This window comes from Sus scrofa, chromosome 15 (genome assembly GCF_000003025.6).
Source record: "Sus scrofa isolate TJ Tabasco breed Duroc chromosome 15, Sscrofa11.1, whole genome shotgun sequence".
Taxonomy (NCBI): Eukaryota; Metazoa; Chordata; class Mammalia; order Artiodactyla; family Suidae; genus Sus; species Sus scrofa.
In genome coordinates, this window is record NC_010457.5 from 72472449 (window position 1) to 72494653 (window position 22205).

General features: G+C 36.3%; 1 protein-coding gene across 3 annotated transcripts in view; it reads right to left on the reverse strand.

Annotated features, from left to right (window-relative positions):
• TTC21B (tetratricopeptide repeat domain 21B) overlaps positions 1-22205 on the reverse strand; it is an 82254-nt gene that overhangs the window by 42199 nt on the left and 17850 nt on the right. For all 3 annotated transcript variants that reach the window (XM_021074791.1, XM_021074790.1, XM_021074792.1), the window contains 10 exons: positions 19914-19998; positions 18445-18543; positions 15781-15973; positions 15266-15363; positions 14757-14957; positions 10785-10914; positions 6893-7050; positions 4689-4910; positions 2276-2514; positions 623-695 (listed from right to left, as the gene is read on the reverse strand). In XM_021074791.1, the coding sequence (XP_020930450.1) occupies positions 623-695; positions 2276-2514; positions 4689-4910; positions 6893-7050; positions 10785-10914; positions 14757-14957; positions 15266-15363; positions 15781-15973; positions 18445-18543; positions 19914-19998 (1498 nt within the window). The remainder of the gene's footprint in view (positions 1-622; positions 696-2275; positions 2515-4688; positions 4911-6892; positions 7051-10784; positions 10915-14756; positions 14958-15265; positions 15364-15780; positions 15974-18444; positions 18544-19913; positions 19999-22205) is intronic.

Genomic DNA, 22205 nt, shown 5'->3' on the forward strand with positions numbered 1-22205 from the left:
GAACACCATCTTAGCCAGTAGCTCCCTTCATCCTTTTAATGACTCTGACCTTACTTCTGGTATCATCTCTACTTCAAATGATAGTGCTGAATACTTGGATCTCAATTTAAAACAACTAACTTTTTAATTGAAATGGTTGTCTCCTTTTTAATGTGATGACTGGATATTCAAATATTAAGTAAACATTATTAAAACAAGGGGAGAGGAATTGGATGATGGTGGTTAAAAGGGACAAACTTCCGGTTATAAAATAAGTTTTAGGGATGTAATGTACAGCATGATCAATACAAATAACCCTGCTGTGCATATGAGAAAGCTGTTGAAAGAGTAAATCCTGAGAGTTCTCATCACAAATAAAAATATGTTTTTCTAGTTCTTTAATTTTGTAGCTATGTAGGATGGTGGATAGTCACTAAACGTACTGTGCTAATCATTTCATGATTATGTAAGTCATTATGCTGTACACCTTAAAACTTATAGAGTGCTGTATGTCACGTATATCTCGATAAATATATTGGAAGGAAAAAAAAATTCCTTTCAATAGAATGTTATACAAATCATAAAGAAGAGTTTTGTTTTTTTCAGTTTTTAAATCTAAGTGCAGTAGAATCAGAAACTTTACCTCTTGAATATTCATGTATGCATCACCAAGGAGAAGAAAAGAACGAGGGCTGGGCATCCTTTCAGCAATTTCTCTGGAAATCAGACCAACTCTACTTAGTACATTGAATATAAATTTCTTCTTCTACACCAATTAAATAAAAGATAAACTTTATTTCAATTAACTAACAGTCTCCAGAGTACCTTCTTCATATCCAATAGTGTCACATTAAAAAAAAAAAAAAAAAAACCCCACCCACACCCAGATTGTTTATGCTAGGTCAACCATTTTTTTTTATTATATCTCTCCATTTTCTGAAGTGCCAGTAAGAGTATATACAGGTACACAGTAAATATAAACATTCATCATCCAGAAATATATATATGTTTTGCTCTCTTTAATTCTGAAATGATAAACACTTATTATCCTCCTATGCATCTTGAACCCCAATATTCATGGCTAAGTCATATATATGTAATGAGGTACCTTAAAAAAATATAAAATCTTCTACTTCAATATTTGCTGATTATATTTTAACTGCAAAACGTAGACTATTAAAAGTCAAAATACCGAAGTTGCTGAAATAATGATGTGATGCTGTCTTTAATATATAATATCTCATTTAATTGGTCCAAAAACTCTATGAGAAAATTATTACAATTTTATAGATGATGCTAAGAGTTTACTATAGCTAATTTGTGACATCTACTTGAAACAAAAGCCTATGCTTATAACTACTATAGTGCATCCAAACACATCAACCCCATTTAAAAACTTTTTTATATCATCACAGACAATAGTGCTGACCTCTTAGAAACATCACAGAAAATATTATCTAGGAACTCCAGTCCATCCATCTATTACTGGAGGTGCTGCTCAGTTTCTCTGAATCACTTCACACCTACAAAGAATCTCAGCAGCTTTCTGGGCTTTGATATTTACAAAATATAGATGAACAAATACGACTTAATTCATAATATTTTACTATGTTCTCAAGAATGAAAATATTTTCACTCACATGGAGTGTGTGCTTGTATCTTTATCTTTTGCTTTGAGGAGACGAGTGAGAGCAACCTGTGCCTGCCAGGATATGAGCATGTCTGTGTATGATGTGTGAACGCACACATATCTGTGTATATGTGTATATCTGTACACATTTGTGTAGGTCTGTTGTATATCCCAGCAACTCCTAAGGGCCTCAGTGTATGACACTTTTAAAACTCCTGTCATTTCTGTAACGCACACCTTAGTGTAGTGTGTACTAAGCTGTAATTTTCTTCTAACTACAATGTTGAGCATTAAATATGACTGTTGAGCCCCTGAACTCTTACATTACATAATGCTTTTAAGCTATTAGAATACACACAAACAGGAAGATTCCCAAACAGGAATCTTCCCAAACAGGAAGATTCAGGTCCAAAAATAACATCTGATGAGGGAGGAGTTGAGCAGCAAGAGTCAGCCACAGGCTGAGATAATCATAATTACTCGGATTTCTGTTTTAGGGAGAAGGAGACTTGGTTAGAGTGATTGTGGTTGGTGGTAGTAGAATGAGGCAGGAACACATTAAGGGAAGGATCTGTACAGTATCTGAAATGCAGTTAAAAGAAAAACTTAGGGATTAATTTTAGGAGAGAAATATACAAAACATAATGAGTTGAAAGAACCACTTACCTATAACAAGTGATATATAACATTTTCTCTTTTCTGTGCTTCAGATAGATATCTGCCATTTTTTCTTTAGCCTCTATGAAATAAGGCTGTTCCACAGTGACATTCCGAAGCATGCTTAAAGCCCGCTCCACATCTCCTTGAGCTAAAGCTAGGTCTGCGTTAGCAATAGTAACACGCAGCTCTTCAGATGTCCCAGAAAATTCATGGATGGCATCCTGTAAAACTTTGGCCGCCTCATGCTGTAAAGACAAAATTAAAATAACATCCAAAATTCAACAAGTTACATTAGAAATGAAGATTTTCTACTAGTAGAGAATGAACAAACACATGATATAGCCCAGTTATGACATTCATGAAATATTGATATTTTTATTAAAAATACAAATACTTAAAACTAAATACAGAGACTAAATTCAGATGACATTGTAAATATTTGTTAGCTGAAAAGTCCTCTCAAAACTACCACAACAGCATTCACTACACAAGTGTTGCTGCTACTGTAATTTAATAAACATTTACTTTGCACCCAGTGCTGTATTAACCCATTTAATTTTCACACAACCCCCTAAGGTTACTATTATTAACCCTAGCCTTGTAGTAAGGAAAATGAGACACAGAGAGCTAAGAGGTTAACAAATGATAGAACCAGAATTCTAACTCAGGCAGCCTGACTCGTAGCCATGTTCATTAGTGCATCATTGGTGGGATCCAGTCCACAGTCACTTTCTGTGCTCCATGGCTCTTCATTACATGGCAGATTAGTCCCTGTGATTACCTCAGGTGAATATATTTCCTGATTTCCAAATCTGTACCTCAACCAATCTAAAATGTTGTTTTCATTCATCTCAACTTTAGAGATTCTGAGACATTCTGATTTAAGAAATGTTAAAATGTGAAAAAAATGCATCTTAGAATCAACTATCTATGGTAGAACTGAATCAATTTATCAGTGAAATAGAAATTCTTTGAGATTTGGCATGTATCTAGACATAGCCTTATTTATTTTTTATATTTTCATTTTTTCTATTATAGTTACTTTACAATGTTCTGTCAATTTCTGCTGTAAAGTGACCCAGAAATACAAATACATATGTATTCTCTTCCTCACATTATCCTCCATCACAGACATAGCCTTAATTCCCAGTAAAATGTAAAATATGAAAATAACTGGTTAGCAACTCCTGTAACCTAAAAAACAGATATAAATGATGTTAAATTCCTTCTACAAGGTTCCTTCTCTCAGAATTACATGCTTGTTTTCTATCTGTATTATTCTTTTTAAAATTATTTGATTTTAATGATTTATCTTTATTTTTTATTTTTTTTCTGTGGCATATGGCAGTTCCTGGGTTAGGGGTCAAATCGGATCTGCAGCTGTGACCTATGGCAACACCAGATCTGAGCCAAACCTGTGACCTATGCTGCAGCCTGCAGCAATGCCAAATCCTTAACCCAGTGAGCCAGGCCAAGGATCTAACCCACAGCCTCACAGGCACTATGTTGGATTCTTAACCCACTGAGCCACAATGGGAACTCCTCTATGTTTATTCTTTTATTTTATTAATTTTTTTTTAATAGCCACACTAATGGCACATGAAAGTTTCCCAACCAGGGAGCAATCCAAGCTGTAGCTGCAATAGTGTCAAATCCTTTAACCCAGTGCACCATTGCAAGGACTGAACCCATGCCTATGCAGCAACCTGAGCCACTGCAGTCAGATTCTTAACCCACTGTGCCACAGTGGGAAAAATTGTATTTTAAGTATTTGATTTTACGATTGTTCTATGAGTTTACCTTTCATGTCCTATTATTACCTTTCATGATAGGCAAGGTAATTATACATTATATTATTATACACATTATATACAGATATATTTTTTTTGTCTTTTTGTCTTTTCTAGGGCTGCACCTGTGGCATATGGAGGTTCCCAGGCTATAGGGGTCTAATCAGAGCCACCGGCCTACTCCAGAGCCACAGCAACGCCAAATCCAAGCCCTGTCTGCAACCTACACCACAGCTCACGGCAATGCCGGATCCTTAACCCACTGGGCAAGGCCATGGATTGAACCCGCAACCTCATGGTTCCTAGTTGGATTCATTTCTGCTGTGCCACGGTGGGAACTCCTTATATGCGTTATATTAATACATAAATACATAGCATGGTACATCTTATTATAACATTACAGATATATTTATTATTACATTTCACGGTAGCCAATGTAAGTACACTGACACATAAAGTCATCCAGGTGCAAACTACATCTAACATTAGGGGTGCCAAGTGATGAGAAATAAATTTTCTAAACTTTATCATGTGGCCATGGGAATAATTTTAGCTTTTTCTTTTCCTAATACTACATATACTTAAATACCAAAGTTCATAACTGAGCCACTGAATTAAACTTAATGTACCTGTTCTCCATTTAAGCGGTGAACCTCTACCAACTCAAGAAAGATTGATAAACGATGGCTTGCATCAACTTCAGTTTTTGTGCATTTTGATTTTGAGGAAGCACCAGTTCTCATCCCTGGTAAATTCATTGCCATACGCAGAGTTTTAATTGCTTCTGTTATTTCTCCCATTTTCTTTTGTGACTGAGCTTTTATCAAGTGATATAAAGGATATTCTCTCACCTGAAAAAAAAAAATTCACAAATACATCCTTGAAATGCTAACAACAATAAATACATAATTTATCATACATCAAACATTAAAATAATAGCATCTTTGAGGACAGTCTACACTGATTGTATGCATTGAGGTCTATGTTGTCCTCTTACATTCTGATCACTTAAATCAGAATTAAATCAGAATTCAGGTAACCTGCCACTACCTAGTGTCCCTGTAATTGACACACTGATTAGTGCTTTGACCATGAAAGAAGAGAAATGGTACAAAAAAGTTTATAAGGCTAGCAAATGTATTCTCCGTAATTATTTTAATTTTCAGGAAATGAATTTATCTGAAGTTTCTAGTACTAATATAAAGTTATCAGATTTCTACAAACACAGTTTCTTCTCTTTTTTCCTTTTTAGGGCTGCACCTGCGGCATATGGAAGTTCCCAAGCTAGGGTCGAATTGGAGCTGCAGCTGCTGGCCCATGTCACAGCCACAGCATTGTGGAATGCAAGCTGCATCTGCAACTTATACCATAGTTCATGGCAACACCAGATCTTTAACTCACTGAACAAGACCAGGGACTGAACTTGTATCCTTATGGACACTAGTTGGGTTCTTAACCTGCTGGGCCACAGTGGGAACTCCTTTCTTTTCAATTTTGAAGATTAAAGCTTTCAACATCTTAATTAAACCTTGACTTCATCCTTTGATACTACTCCAAAATACATATTAATGAAGTCTCTGTTTATTTTAGCTATCGACAGCATATACAGAAAAACAGAATGACAAAATGGGGAGTTTCTGTTGTAGCTCAGTGGTTTAAGAACCTGATTAGTATCCATGAGGATGTGGGCTCAATCCCTGGCCTTGCTCAATGAGTTAAGGATCCTGCACTGCTGCGAGCTGCAGTGTGGGTCACAGATGTGGCTCGGATCTGGCATTGCTATGACTGTGGTGTAGGCTGGCAGCTGCAGCTCCAATTCTTCCTTAGCCTGGGAACTTCCATATGCTGCAGCTGGCCTTAAAAAGAAAAAGAAAAAAGAATGATAAAATTAATGAGAAAGGAGTCAAAGAGAAGACCAAAGAAGATGGACACAAAAGAAGGTGATATGGCAGCCATCTAATGGCTACAGTCCTTCTAAGCCTGGGACCTGAGCCCCAGCGAGGCATTGCATTTACCTTTGGACCTTGTGTTCTTCTCCCAAAGATTTTGATTCACAGGGTGGGGCACTGGCACCGGGGTCACAGTGCACCACCAATCATGAGAACTATCATCCTAAGAAGCAGGCATTATCTTCTGCAAACCATGCGTGGAACCTGAATTCCTCAGTGCACTAAAGGGTTCTCACATCACAGGGTCTAAGACACTGCCAACCAAAGCAAAAGTCTGAGGAGCTCCTCTATGACCCTGGGTTGCTGAGGAAGCACCCAAACCTGGGATTTTCCATAAGACTCAGGGATATTGCATGTTCACACTGAATATCATGGATAGAAACGTCATGTTTCTAACCTCAAACCAAATACCAGCTTTCAAAGTGACCAGGCATTCTTTGATGATGTACCTTAAAAAGTTATTAAAAACCAAGGTCCAATATAGAAACAAGCAATAAAATAAAATCCTTAAACATAAAAATATTTGGCATAATGCTCTAAGGATACAGTTATCTTTACATAGTTCATTATTGCATTTAATGTTCACTATAATTGTAGGGTATTATTATATTGGCTTTATAGAAAAGAAAACTGAGGTTCAGAGAGATATTAGTGAAAAGACCAGACACTAATTCCAGGTCTTTTGTTACCAAGTCTCTATCATTCTTTACCACAGTTGCCTCCATTTTTTCTCCTATTGCTCATGAGTTCAAAATATTTTCCATTAAAAATTTTATTTGCAAAATATTACAGACTAAAATGCAAAATAATTGAATATGTAAACATTTGCTAAAGGTTCAAGGAGGGTGATATATCTTTTAACTACTTGAGCCTGGAACACTTACCTTAAAATCATAGCTCAGACAAAGTTCAAGAGCCTGAGAACACAATTTGAATTTTTCCTGAGACAAATAAACCTGAGCCATCAGGAGGTGAGCATCTGCATAAGAAGGACTGCGCTCTAGGCAATGCTGCAGGTTATTATAAGCCGCTTCAATATCACCTAATGAGGAAACAAAGCACTGTTTTAATTCAACTAAGAGACAGAAATTCGAGAGAAGAAGGAAAAAAAGTATTTAGTTTATGGATAGTTCTGGTGTTTGAACTTAAAGAACTCAATTCATAGGGTCACAGTTTAACCTCTATCTGCACTGGTCAGCTGCTTTTTAGTTTGCATGAAAGAATACCCCTAAAGTCAGGCCACTCCTTGGCCACAAGAAGCAAATCAAGAAAACTATGTGAAATGATCAGAATCCAATCACCACAGTTACTAAGAGCCCTATAAATGTACCTTTATTTTCCCGGGCAAAAAAAAAATTTTAATTTACAATTTCATTAAAATAAGTTATGTAAAACACAGAAACTTAAATAGCTAGAATGTTATAGTGCAATACCAACAAAGAATATTTAGTCTAGTAATCATTCTTGGCCAGAAATTTTACTACCATACATAAAATAACAAAAAAGATATAAGGATATATTCCAGAGGTTTAGAAACGTGGGTTACAGATTTAAAATGCCTTTAAATACTAATTGAAATATCAAATGTTTTGGAAACACACCCACTATATACCTGGGAGTTGTCTTTTTTTTTTTTTTTTTTTGTCTTTTGTTGTTGTTGTTGCTATTTCTTGGGCCGCTCCTGCGGCATATGGAGGTTCCCAGGCTAGGGGTTGAATCAGAGCTGTAGCCACTGGCCTACGCCAGAGGCACAGCAACGCAGGATCCAAGCCGCGTCTGCAACCTACACCACAGCTCACAGCAACGCCGGATCGTTAACCCACTGAGCAAGGGCAGGGACCGAACCCGCAACCTCATGGTTCCTAGTCGGATTCGGTAACCACTGCGCCACGACGGGAACTCCTTTTTTTTTTTTTTTAATTGAAGTATAGTTGATTTACAATCTTATGTTAGTTTCAGGTGTAAATCATTAGCAACTCAGTATTTTTGCAGACTGTATTCTATTATAGGTTTTTAAGTACATGTGGGAGTCTTAAAATAGGAGGAAATGATTAAGATTAAAGAGAACAGAATATTGGAATCTACCTTGGGCTTACAGATAATGTAGGAGAAGGCTTTTCAGAGAAATAGCAGCATAGACTCCAGATGCTAGAAGTTTCTCATGCTGTAACCCACACTGATTTGCATTTAGCCATCTCATAAACTGGCCTTAAGCAGGTATAGCTAGGCCAGTTCCCTATGTAACTCTGCTAGGAGAATGGGGCTGGGGGGAGGAAGATGCTAAGTTATCATTTGCTCAGTTACTCTCCGTAACATTACCTGACACCTCAACAGGTAAAATAAAGCTTACAGTCAGGCCTTCAGTTCCCACAGGCTCAACCTTCTTTTAACAGAAATCCGTTTAAACAGAAATCACTTTTCTTAGAGAGAATTAATGAACAAAAATTTGTCTAAGGCAGCACAGTAACTTATTAACTACAGTGTCAAAATTTGTCAATTAGCCATCAAGCATAATAAACATGCTTTTTCATTGTTCATTTTCACTTCATTGTGCTGCAATCCAACACTCAGAACTGTGCAGACAAAAAAGGAAATGGGAAAGTTAAACATAATAAATTTGCATGCAAATTACTACCCCATGTTCTTTTAGGAAGGAAGAGGATTAAGGAGATAATTTGAAAAAAAGAGGTTATTACTAACGGGCGAGTACATAGAAAAGAATTTAGGTTGCAAATAAGAGACTGAAGAAAAAGTGAAGACAGTATGAATAATTGAGATGGTAATCTTTTTTGTTCCTTTTAAAGGTCATGGGGAAGAATATGTCTGGTTAACTTCTGAAGGTCACTAAGTATTTAAAAATGGAGAAATGGGTTATCATTGGTGTGAAAAACAGGCCCATATAAACAAAGATCACATCACATTCTTATCTAAGAACAGCCCAACTTCTCTTGGGTTTAAAAATGAAAGAAATTTCTGTCCTGCAGCTGTGCCTTTGTCAGGATCTTGTGCAATAAAGAATCTGACTGCCAAAAAAAAAAAAAAAAAAAAAGAATTTGGCCTGTATCCCAGGTTCCAGGGAGACAGTTTCTAGAGCTCAGAATTTCCCAAGCAACAGGAATGTCTTTGTTACTCACGGTGGGCCCTGACAGTTTATGCTACTGACATGACTCAGGATGGGGTCTGGGCTATGCCAGGAAGCAATCCTGTGATTAGAGGAGTGGGGCTTTGAGCCACACATATACCAGCTTGACTTGCACGATGGGATCTAGAGACTGAGTTTGATCACATGGTAAAGATTCAATCCATGCTTATGTAATAAAACCCTAATAAAAACTCTGGATACTGAATCTTGGGTGAGCTTCCCTGGTTGCTAATGTCCTACAGCTGTAGTCAGGCGTCAGTGTTGGAAAGTTGTTATGTCCTGACTCCACAGGGAGAGGACAATGGAAGCTTCACATTTGGGGCCCTCCCAGAGCTCACCCTCTGCATCTCCTCCTTTTGCTGGTCCAGATTAATATCCTTTGCTATCATACCACTCTAATCCTAAATACAGCGCTTTCCTGAGTAGGAACCCTAAATTTGTAGCCACAAGTGCAGGTGGCCCTGGCAATCCCTCACCTTGTGGCTGCTGGCTAATGTGAGGGTAGACAGATGCAGCACTGTGCCCCTAACCTGTGAAGTTTGGTCCACTCCAGGTAGTTGGTGCCAAAAGTCACTGCAGTTGGCAATTTAGCAAGAATACTGCTATTTAGACAGGTGCCAACACTGTTTCACATTATTTCAGGCTTCTATTTTTTTAAATGGGGTTATATACAAGACTTTCATTCCTAGAGACTTGGGCAATTAAGTATTACTATACTGAGACTGATTTATATCAAAATTGAAAATAAATAGTGTTTAATAAAGTAGTCACAGGACTCCAAGTCCCAGTTTGACCACCTAGACCTAGTAGGTGACACCCATTCCAACTGGGCAGAATGTAGAAATCTCGTGTGGCTCAATAGAACTCAATCAAAAGAAGGTATTACAGAGTCACTTCTTACAACTACAGTATTTACTTTTGAAGTGAAACAAGCTTTTGAGATCTTTTTTTTTTAACAGTTAAAACCAAGAACCAAAAAATTGGTAAAGTCACTCTTAATTCTTTCCATTATGTATAAGAAGTAACTGTACGCAAGAATGAATATCTTTAAGCTGGCTTCTGCCCTCTAGGACATTACAAAATAATTTACTCTGCATAGCATTCAGCCAGCAAAAGTACATGCATAAATACCACATGATAGTCATATATGTTTGTGTGTGTCCTAAAAAGCTAAGGTTATAACTAAGGTCATTTTTTTTAAGCTCTGTACAGCAAGAAACTAAATAGGAATTAATCAATAAATTTCTTAAGGGCCTGAAACCTGGTAAATATCACATTTGGTTATGCCAATGAGTCAACAATTATGGAGTATGATCTCTTCAAAGGAAAGATTAAAGACTATATACTCTTCTTGTCAGGCCCTACTACCACATGATGGACTTTTAAGCGGTAGAACTGTATTTTCCCAGAAATTCACTTGACCCACAAGAGTTTACAGTAATTTTCTTTTAAGAATTAAATAGTAAAGAAAGTCATGTGTTTTATTTTGGATAAAAATTACTTCTCTGTGCACATGGAGAATGTGGATTATATGTGACTCTTCTCTATATATGTGGCGTGTTTAGTTTGTTCATATCTGTTCTTATCAACATCAGAATATAAAGGTGATTTTAAGCTTTTAATGTATATCTTACCTGACAGATATTTCACTTTTGCTATTAGGAAGACAGCTTGCAGAAGACCTGGTACAGTCCTTACTATAGTCTCTAGGACTGAGGTACAACGTCTGAGAAATGGAGAAAGAGGCTTCCCAGGACTTGCAGGCTAAATAAAGCAAATCAGTAGATGATTTTATAAGTTTATAACACTATTCCGCTAAAAATAAACACATATTAATTACAAAGTGAAAGGCAAAACCCACATATTTTCCTAAAATTTTTCTTATTCAATTTACTGCCCCTTATCTTTACTATGACCAGACTAATACTAATTTATCTCCCTGGGATTTATGAACAAACTATTTAAATAACAGCTTTTGCTCAGCAAAATAATTGTGAAATTATTATACAATTACTCATTTGATATTATGTGAAAGGACCATATCTGTTCCAAAGCTTCACTAAGGAACTATATCTATTCAAAGGAGTAGATAATGAGAGGTAGTTTCTTGCTGGAACTGACAGCCAAGGCAATGGCAGTTCCAACTTTCAACGTGCCCTCTGATTTATTCAATTCAATAACTTGTACCACCTTCTAGAATATTTTAAGGTCAGATTTTAGAAAATTCAGGTTTTGTCATTGTAGTACAATCTGAATGTAGAACACACTAATGTATATGACACCAAAAGTCTCAAACCTTCATACTCCCCACTTTTTTCCACCTGGCATGCTGTAGGCACCCAAATTTTTGCTCTTTTTATTAATAGCAAATAAATACACTAACTAAAGCAGTAGTAGAGCCCTTTCTACTCTTTTAATGGCTGTCTACCAATCTTTGTCCAGTGGTTATCCACTCACAACTTAGAAATGTGATTATTAGAGTTTAAGTATCCAATATTCACTCTCCTGGCTTTGGCTTACTTACTTACCTTACTCTTTCCTTTATCCCATCCCCTCAACCTTACACTCCACACATACAGACTCCTAACCGGAGTACAGCCTCTCTTTCTTACTGACAATCACTCCTACAAGAAGCCATTGTTACTAACAAGAAAGTGTGACATCTTCTCACTACATTAAGGCACCAAAAAATGTGTGCTCAGAAGGATTTTCAGAGTATACTGGTGCCTAGAATACTCCAACTTCTTGAAATGTCTAGAGCACATATAACCTATGTAGTAAAATTCAGCATTCTTTGTCTTATATTATTCTATAGTAGTTTCACATTTAGTTTTGCCTCTTTTATAGAGAGCATATTCTTAAAAATATTTATGTTTTCACTGTAACTGAAAATAAAGTATATAACACAGAGAACTCTAGTCAATATTCTGTGATATCCTATATGGAAAAATAATCTGACAAGGAATGGATATGTGTATATGTATAACTGAATCACTTTGCTGTATAGTAGAAATTAATAGAACATTATAAATCAACTATACTTCAATAAAATTTTTAAAAAATGAAAAAAAAAGAATGCATAGACAATAGGGTGAGGTTCTGATAATGTTCTTCACCACTTGCTAAGAATTGCTTATGGAAAACAACGATCATTTTTACTGTAATTTTAGACTGAATAATAGGAAAAAACCTAGGACTTATATGGCAAATCTCTAAGACAGCATCTGTCTAATTTTTAAAAAACTCCATACATAAAAGGGCCAAAGAAGTAGGAACAGAGCTGGAGAGAGAAACAAGTCTGCCTTTCTGATATTTCCCCCTGAAATATAAATTGGGAATTATAAACGCTAATTAGATTCTACCATGCTGATTAAAGGTTACATAGTGGAAAAATAAGATGTCTGTGGACCAAGGACCCAACCACCACTTAAGACATTATTTCTTGCTCCTTGTACAATATAGTCTCAGCACAGGTACCAGCACAATCCTGCAAAAATGTTGAACTGGATCATGCTGGAAGTGCTGCAGAGGCTCCCAACTGTTCTCAGAACTGAAGCCAGAGAAGTTACAACAGGTCTTCTGTGTTGTGACCTCGTGGTGAATGCTCCCCACCTCCTCACTCTGTCGTGGCCACACTCATCTCCTTGTGTCCCTCTGGGCCACCACATAACACTCCATTTGCCTAAAACACTCTCTACCATATTTCCACATGACCTTCACATTTTTTCAAATGTTACCATCTCATGAAGCCTAGCCAGCCCACCTTATCTAAAATTACTATTCCCTCTCTCCGCCCTGTTATTTTCTTCTGTGATGTTCTAACAGTATATGATTGATAATGTCTCTTTCTGCTAGTATTCATGCTTCAAGAAGGCAAGGGTTGTAGTTTGTCTTTATGCCACTATTTCCCCAGCTTTGAATAGTGTGCTGGGTACCTACAAGCCTTTGTTGATGAATTTTAAATACTGCATGAGTATCTCAGACTAAGACTGAGATCAACGCCAGGTGTGATTCCAGAGGGGTTAGTTGGAAAAAATAGATATTAAAGTCTTGAAACGGACATGATAATCAATGAAAGGCAGCATAGGCTCTGTGAGGAAAGGTCATTATTCTCATTTCCTTTTTAGTGGGGCTGTAAATCAGGGAGAATGCTAATAACTAGGCTTTTAGGAGTGAAGTATTTGATAGCACCCATCACGCTATCACTGTGTTGAATTGTGAGTTGTGTATAATAAAGTCATCTGCTTCCTGTCCATAATAAAAGAGTGTTGACTAGTGGATCTACATCAACTCGGAATGAACTCCCTGGTAACCCAATACAGGGTTCCCTTCTCAGTTCTACCTGGGAGCTAGATAAGGCAGATGATATTTGACAAGAAAAATCCACATAAACTAGATGATGATCAGGATCCAAAAGAATACAGTAATCTGGAGTCATGGGATAAAGCTGAGGAGAAAACAACTCTGAGGAGATGTCCCACATAGGGTTAAATGTGGAATCCTACACTTGGGTCCAAAGTTGGAGTGAATAACATATCTAAGGATTTTAGTTAACAGTTCATTCAACAGGGTTCGATGATGTAATGTGATTCACAAAAAGCTGGATGAACATCCAGAATTAATCTTAAGTCTTGCAGGCCAAATCCATATTAGGAAGAGTGACCTCAATGAGGCGCCGACAAAATAAAGAATAGCCTCAGGCTCATAACCAGGGTTCTAAAACTATGTCATATAACAAATGAATGGTTGAGAACCTGGAATTGTTTAGAGTTACATCAAAACTAATTTCCAAAATCTGAAGGTCTATTTTATGAATGAGGAATGATCCTTGCCTAGACTAAGTAATTTGACTTGCTCCAGGTCATTCCAGAGAGATAAGGAAGAACAGTAAATGGGTGAGTTTTTTTTTTAAGCACACAGCAGACTTTCTTTTTCTTTTCTTTTTTTTTTTTTTTTTTTTGGTCTTTTTGCCTTTTCTAGGGCCACTCCCACAGAATGTGGAGGTTCCCAGGCTAGGGGGCTAATCGGAGCTATAGCCGCTGGCCTACACCACAGCCACAGCAACTCAGGATCTGAGCCGCATCTGTGACCTACACACAGCTCACAGCAATGCTGGATCCTTAACCCACTGAGCAAGGCCAAGGATCGAACCCGCAACCTCATGGTTCCTAGTCGGATTCATTAACCACTGAGCCACAACAGGAACTCCAAAACAGACTGACTTAACATAGGACATATAGTCTAACAATCAGTCATATAATAAGAACTCCATCTTTGAGTGCGATGGGGTGAGCACTTAATTGAAGAAGTTATGGAGGAGATTCAAATACAACGTAGCAACTGAATTAAATGACTTCTAATAGTTTAAATTCAAGACTATAAGATTTTATGAATTACAAATGAGTATTTGTAAACCAATATACTTATTAGTTGATAGCAGTCATTACTACAAATATTTTGATTGAAATTATTTCACTTAATACAGATACAAATACTTTCATTTTAAGATGCTGATTATAGTCTAACATGTGGAACACAATTTATTGGCACATATTACGAAACATCATGTAGCTGCATCCTTGAGACTAAGTCCCAGAATCACTTACCTGCATTGGACAGAAATTCAAATAGTCTGTAATAATTTCTAGCAAGAAATCGGGATTTAACTTCTCAAAATACTGTATGCCAAGGGGTAAATCTTCTAAATGTGAAAAATGAGTATCCAGGGCATCATTTAACAGATTAATAACTTCTTCTTGTCGTTTATTTTTCTTCATAGCAAGAATTGCATGTAAATAGGTTAATTCCTGAAAAGTAAGTAGTTTTCATAAATGACCCCATTCAGTTATAAGGCAATTCAACTTAGACTTCAAATGTATATGAAGTGTTATTTATGTGAAATATTTGTTCAAACTTTATTAACTTGAATGGATTTTTAGAATCTTGTGGAAGAATAAAGTCTAATTTTACATGGAGGTAAATTAATAAATGAATTACATATAAAATTAGTGTACCTTAGTACTCTAAGACCATTACTAAATATTAAGACATTTAAAATTTCACATTTTATAAAGAGCACCTAGGATCTACCATCTGATAAAATAAAATACTATACCGCTGGTTTTCCAATAGACTGCTGAATTTCCCTAAGGAATTCTAGCTGATGCTCTGCCTCCTGTAACTGTCCTTCTATCAACTGACACTGAATGCATCCTAAAACCAAATGAACAAAAGCAGTCAAAGTCCACATCATTTCAGGCATGTACACTTCACAAACAATATTAAATAAGGCTTTTTTGGCCATAATACCTTGAAGTTTTAGATTAAAAAAAAAACAGGAAGAAGAAAAAGAGTGAAAGAAAACAAAATGAATAGCTTTGTAGTCATATAAAATCAGTTACTAAGGAATTCATAATTTATGGGAATTATCTCATAAAAATCTATTCTCTCAAGATATTATTTAAGAAGTAAAAGTTTTATTTTTCAAGGTACATGATTTTCTTCTGTTGTAAACAGTGGAGAATAGGTTAATTTTAGAACATGGCAAAATACGTCTTTTCTCAAAGGCAGAGATTAAAAGCAACTATTACTTGCATCTGTATGAGGAATACTCATAGAAAGCTGTCATACCGATTAGTGCAGAGACATTGTTTTCTCCTAGTGTTAAGGAAGCATTATACCACTTCAATGCCTCTTTAACTTTTCCTTGTAAAACCAGGTGGTATCCAAGTTCTGTAGCAAATTCTGATTCCTGAGGAGTTAAATTAAAAGCTCTTTCTACTAATGTTTGAGTTTTCTGAAGAATGAGTTGACTACGTCCACACTAAAAAGAAAAAAAGAATTAAGTTAGACCAAAGACTTCTACTCAGATGGGAGAATTAGTTTTATGTGTGTGTGTATACATACACATTATTTGTACTTCACAGAAGCAAAATGTAGAACAAAATAATTTTATAACCAAAGAAAAATAAAACTGCTCTGTTTACTATCTAGACAACGCAGCAAGCAAGAGTTTATATGCTATTAGAACTTAAATATGGAGTTCCCGTCGTGGCGCAGTGGTTAACGAATCCGACTAGGAACCATGAGGTTGTGGGTTCGGTCCCTGCCCTTGCTCAGTGGGTTAAGGATCCGGCGTTGCCGTGAGCTGTGGTGTAGGTTGCAGACGCGGCTCGGATCCCGCGTTGCTGTGGCTCTGGCGTAGGCCGGTGGCTACAGCTCCGATTGGACCCCTAGCCTGGGAACCTCCATATGCCGCGGGAGCGGCCCAAGAAATAGAAACAACAACAACAACAACAACAACAACAACAACAAAAAAAAAAAAAAAGAACTTAAATATCCTAATTTAAGTAGTGCTTTAAAAAAAAAAAAAAACAGCTGGGAATTCCTGTCCTGGCTCAGCGAAAACAAATCCAACTGACATCCATGAGGAGGATGTGGGTTTGATCCCTGGCCTTGCTCAAAGGGTTAAAGGATCAGGCATTGCCGGGCACTGTGGTGTAGGTCACAGATGTGGCTTGGATGTGGCATTGCTATGGCTGTAGCTGTGGCCAGCAGCTGGAGCGCTGATTCAGCCCCTAGACTGGGAACTTCTATATGTGTGGGTATGACCCTAAAAAGCCAAAAAAACCCAAAACAAAACAAAAAACCAGCCATCTTAAAAAGTATACTGCTTCTAATGATGTTTCACAAGCATATTTTTTAGAGCTTTTTTCAACTGCCTCATGATTGCCTTACAATTGGGAAAAGACAATCATTTCTTTAAGTTTTTATATATATAAGTGAGTTTGTGTAAATATATATGTATAGCATAAAACATATATATAAAATATACACAGATGTGTGTTTGTGTATTATTGAATCAAAAACCAGGATAAGTATCTTCTTTACCTCTAAAGACAAGTGTATCACCAGTGAGAAGCATGCCTTAGAATCTTCTTAAAAAAAAAAACCAAAAAACCTTCAAAAATATTTCAAGAAATGGTAATGCTGTTAGAATATGTTAGAATATGTATAATAACCCTTGAACACAACAACTTTTAGGAGTTGTTACTAAACTGATTTGTTGTCAACTAATAAGAACCATATGTCTGAAAGTAGGTAAATAAAAAAGATAAATATCTCCTTAATTCAAATTTTTATAATGGGGGATAGAGGGGCAGTTATTCTAAATTTCACATGATCTGACGATCTTTGTATTTAAATAAACGAATTCAGACTATTCATGTCACTTAACAATTAATATCCTTGATTATTTTCTTTCAATTTTATTTTACTTACTTTGTGTGGCTTTTTCCTTATTTTTATTTTTTCTAATTTAGCTAACTTTTAATCCTCTCATTTCTTGTACAATTTTAAGATTCTGTTATATTTATTCCATTCTTTTTTTTTTTTTTTTTTGGTCTTTTTAGGGCCACACCTGTGGTATATGGAAGTTCCAAGCTACAAGTCAAATCAGAGCTGCAGCTGCCAGCCTATGCCACAACAATGTGGGATGTGAGCAACATCTGCAACCTACACGGCTCACGGTAACGGTGATGACGGATCCTTGACTCACTGAGCAAGGTCAGGGATGGAACCCATGTCCTCATGATCCTAGTCAGGTTCACAACCACTGAGCCATGACTGGAACACCCTCTCTATTCCAGTCTTGATTACCTTCTTTTTATTTAGTGTGCATAATAAAATCATTTCTTTACTATTATTAAAAAAAAAAAGGAAGCATTCTCATCATGGCTCAGCAGTAATGAGCCTGACTAGTATCCATGAGAATGTGGGTTTGATTCCCAGCCCTGCTCAGTGGGCTAAGGATCTGGCATTGCTGTGGCTGTGGTGTAGGCCAGCAGCTACAGCTCCAATTCAACCCCTAACTTGGGAAGTTCCATATGCCACGAGTGCAGCCCTAAAAAAAATAAATAAATAAATAAATAAATAAAAAATAGCAACCATTTCCCTCATCAAAAATATTCTATTACCCACTTTAAAACAAATAGCTTCAAAAACACAAAGAACAATCTGAGTCATAACTCCTACACTCTGGTTAAAATAAACCACTTCCCACTTCCTTTGTCTGCAAGGCATTTCCTTATGCTTAAAGGATCCACAAGTGCCACTTCGTCCATGAAGGTTTCTGATAGTTGGAAACTATCTCCTCTGATCTACCTTTCTTAAGAATGTATCGCATATTTATAAACATATCACATTTTCAATCAAGGTCATGCTTTGGTGCTTCAACCTTTGTGACTTATTTTATATTTCCAGCTACAAATAACAGACTTCTGTTGGCACTCTTACAGTTCTGCTGAAGGCTACTGTGATCTTATAAAAAAGCTGAGCATTCTGTGGTTCCATGGCATCCAGTGCATTTCCTAAGTTTTCCAGCTTGGTGGCAGCCTAAAGCAAAAGTATCCAGTTTAATCTTAGAGTAAAATAAGAACAAAAGAACGTAATACATGACATGTACACTAATAAATATTTTGATTAATATTTTAAATATCTTTGCTTTTATAAATTTCCCCTCTTCCAATGAAATCTTTTATGTTGCAAGAGGTATAAAAAGTCCTTTTATAAAAAGTGCAACAATTATAAATAAATAATCACATTTTAAAATGTTTCTTTAATAGTTGTTATTGAATGGTGAAACCTTTAGGTGGGTAAAGATACCCAGAGTATTCAATTAACTATACTTGCCAAGTTCCCTCTCCAATAATTAATTCATGATTCACATGAGATTTGAATGATAACATATTTACAAACATTAATATTATATGAGATAGTTCCTAAACTGCCTGTATAGCCTGGTTTATATTCAAAATATTCTCTAGAACATAAGAGTTCCCATCGTAGATCAGCGGAAACGAATCTGACTGACATCCATGACGATGCCGGTTTGATCCCTGGCCTTGTTCAGTGGGTTAAGGATCTAGCGTTGGCATGAGCTGTGGTGTAGGTCACAGACATGGCTCAGATCCCATGTTGCTGTGGCTGTGGCGCAGGCCAGTGGCTACAGCTCCGATTCAACCCCTAGCCTGGGAACTTCCATATGTTGCAGGTGCAGTCCTAAAAAGACAAAAATAAAATAAAATATTCTCTAGAATAGAAAAACCATTACAATACTTAGCATAAATAATTTCAATGCCTGGAAAATTTAAAGAAGAGTTACTCCTTCTAAGATTCTTCTAGTATTTGCTGAAGTATTTACTCGGTACCATCACATTAACCAATTTAACCAAGATAAATACCAGTCTATATCTAATACTTGTTATGATACTATTTATTTCAGACTGGATTCTGGCATTCCACAATTCTCTATACAGTCAATGTGTGCATTACTAGAAAAACACATGCCTTATACGGTCCCATTGGATTTCATCCTAAATTCATTTAATTTATGCAAACTCAATATAAAATTGCAAAAACACTATGAATTATATTTTGTATATGTTCTCTTTCACACCCAGTATCACATGTTACATTAATCATGTACATTACTGCACATGAGTTTTACAAAGAAACTGCACATGCTGTAATTAATAATTTTACAAGTTTTCCAGGGTAATTTTAATTATATACTGTTTTTGCTTTACTAGGTGATTTAAGAAGCCCGCCTCTTTGTTAAGGTATATTTCTAGAAATCAACTAAAAATTACCATGACATACATTCTAAAAGAGCACTTCAAGGCTCTAATTTGCATGCACGCACATGTGTATGTAATGAAATATACATTTAATATAGTCAACATAAATAATACAATACAACTTACCTTCTCTATATCCCCATCCCTACACAAATGGTAAAGGGCCAGCATTCTTAGTGCTTCCACATTCTGATTATCTTGAAGCAATATCCTGCAAAAAAATTTCAGTTAATGCTGAAATAAACTTATGCATTTTTTAATTTGATGGCTTGAAATGCTGGTTTTCTGGTCTAGACCATTCCACTGTCTAAATAAGTAATATTAATTAGTAAAATAACATTTCCTTTATGAAAAATATCAATCTCATTATTTAAACCAAAAAGAATCTCTTGACCTTATTTTTAGTATATTTAAGAAAGATAGCAAAAGATTCTACCACTCTCATTAAATCCAGTAGCAACCCTGAATATAGTACTAGTTAACCATACCCAACAGCTAATATAAAGGAATAATTCACCTTGACTATACGGATTTATTACAAGAATTCAGGAATGTAAAGATGGGTTGAATATTTAAATATCTATTAAAATAATTCACAACATTAAAATAGATTCCAATGTAATAAAAACAAATTTTAAAATATTATTTAAAAATCCTTTTTTTGATAGGAACAAAAAACAAACTTAGTAAGAAATATGCAAAAGTTATAGAAATTCATATAAAACTTTACTCAAGGGTATTCAAAAAAGGAACTGAACAAATGTGGCAACACATTAGGTTTCTCATCATGCATTGTGCCATACTGAATTATTAGAGCCAATTTTTCATTCTCCCTGAGTACATACATGCTTTCTGCCATGAAACTGAGCAGTTCCTCCTACAAATGCTAACTTGTACTTCATGGACCCCTGACTACAGACTTGGACATCCTTCTTGGCCCCTGGGATGTGAACAAGAATGGCAGTGGGCCACGCTGGCTTCAGAGAAATAGCATACTTCTGCCTGTCCTCTGCATCTCTGCTATGACTATGAGATGGGCTTCCTCTAGGTAGCCAGTGCTCTTTGGCCTGAGCCCAGGAAAGAACACGCTTAGAGCAGACCAGAGTTCAAACTGCAGTGAGGTGTCATGCCCTCCCAGCTGAAACTTGAATAAGAGCCCCAGCCAATCTGGTCTAGATCAGTGACCCTAGATGACCCACACTGAAGTGAGAAACGAATGCATATTATAGCAGGTGCCCCAAGATTTGTGGGGTTTTGCTGCACATCCATTGCTCCCTAATGGCAATACTCATTTAGGGTCAAAAAAATCTCCCCAAATAATCTACAGATTTAATGCAATTCAACCCAATATCTTATAAGTTTTTTTTTAACATAAGTTATTCTGACAGCTGCAAAAGAAGAGCCAAGAAAACTATCAAAAAAAAAAAAAAAAAAAACCAAGGTGGAAAACTTCCCTTAACAGATATCAAAATCCTTCAGAAGTATAGGAAAGAACAGATCCAGTTAAAAAGAAAGAAAGGAACAGTAAGTACACAGGGATAAAATAGCTTTTAGCATAAAGATGCTCAATCTCAACATGATCAAGGAAATGAAAAAAATAAGGTACCATCCTTATTCTACCAAATTGTCTTAAAAAAAACCCCACATGGATAATAGCCGAAATTGGTGAGGGCAGGGATGGGGGCATTCAATAGACTATTGTTGAGAATATAAATAAGTATAATTAACAATTTGGGAGTGTTTATCAAAATGTCAAATGTGTACACCTGAGGTGGAGACTGCACTCTGCATGGCTGGCTCCCTCTGTTCAAAAGCCATCTTCTCAAAGGCCTTTCCAGACCAGCCCATTAAATCAAAGCCTCTCCTCTACTACCTATTTCCGTCTTTATTTTTTCTCCATTGCACTTATAACTTCCTAACATACTATGTAATTTCTTACTTGTTCTGCTTATTACATCCGTCTGTTCGCATACAAAATGTCTACCTTTGAGCAAAAATAAACCAAGGGGACCTAATCAAACTGACAAGCTTTTTGCACAGCAAAGGAAACCAAAAAGAAAACAAAAAGACAACTTACAGAATGGGAGAAAATAGTTTCAAGCGATGCAACTGACAAGGGCCTAGTCTCTAAGATACACAAACAATTTACACAACTCAACAGCAAAAAAGCCAACAACCCAATGGGAAAATGGGCAAAAGACCTGAACTGACATTTCTACAAAGAAGACACACAGGTGGCCAACAAGCACATGAAAAAATGCTCAGCATCACTGACTATTAGAGAAATGCAAATCAAAACTACCATGAGATACCACCTCACAGCAGTCAGAATGGCCATCATTAATAAGTCCACAAATAACAAATGCTGGAGGGGGTGTAGAGAAAAGGGAACCCTCCTGCACGGTTGGTGGGAATGTA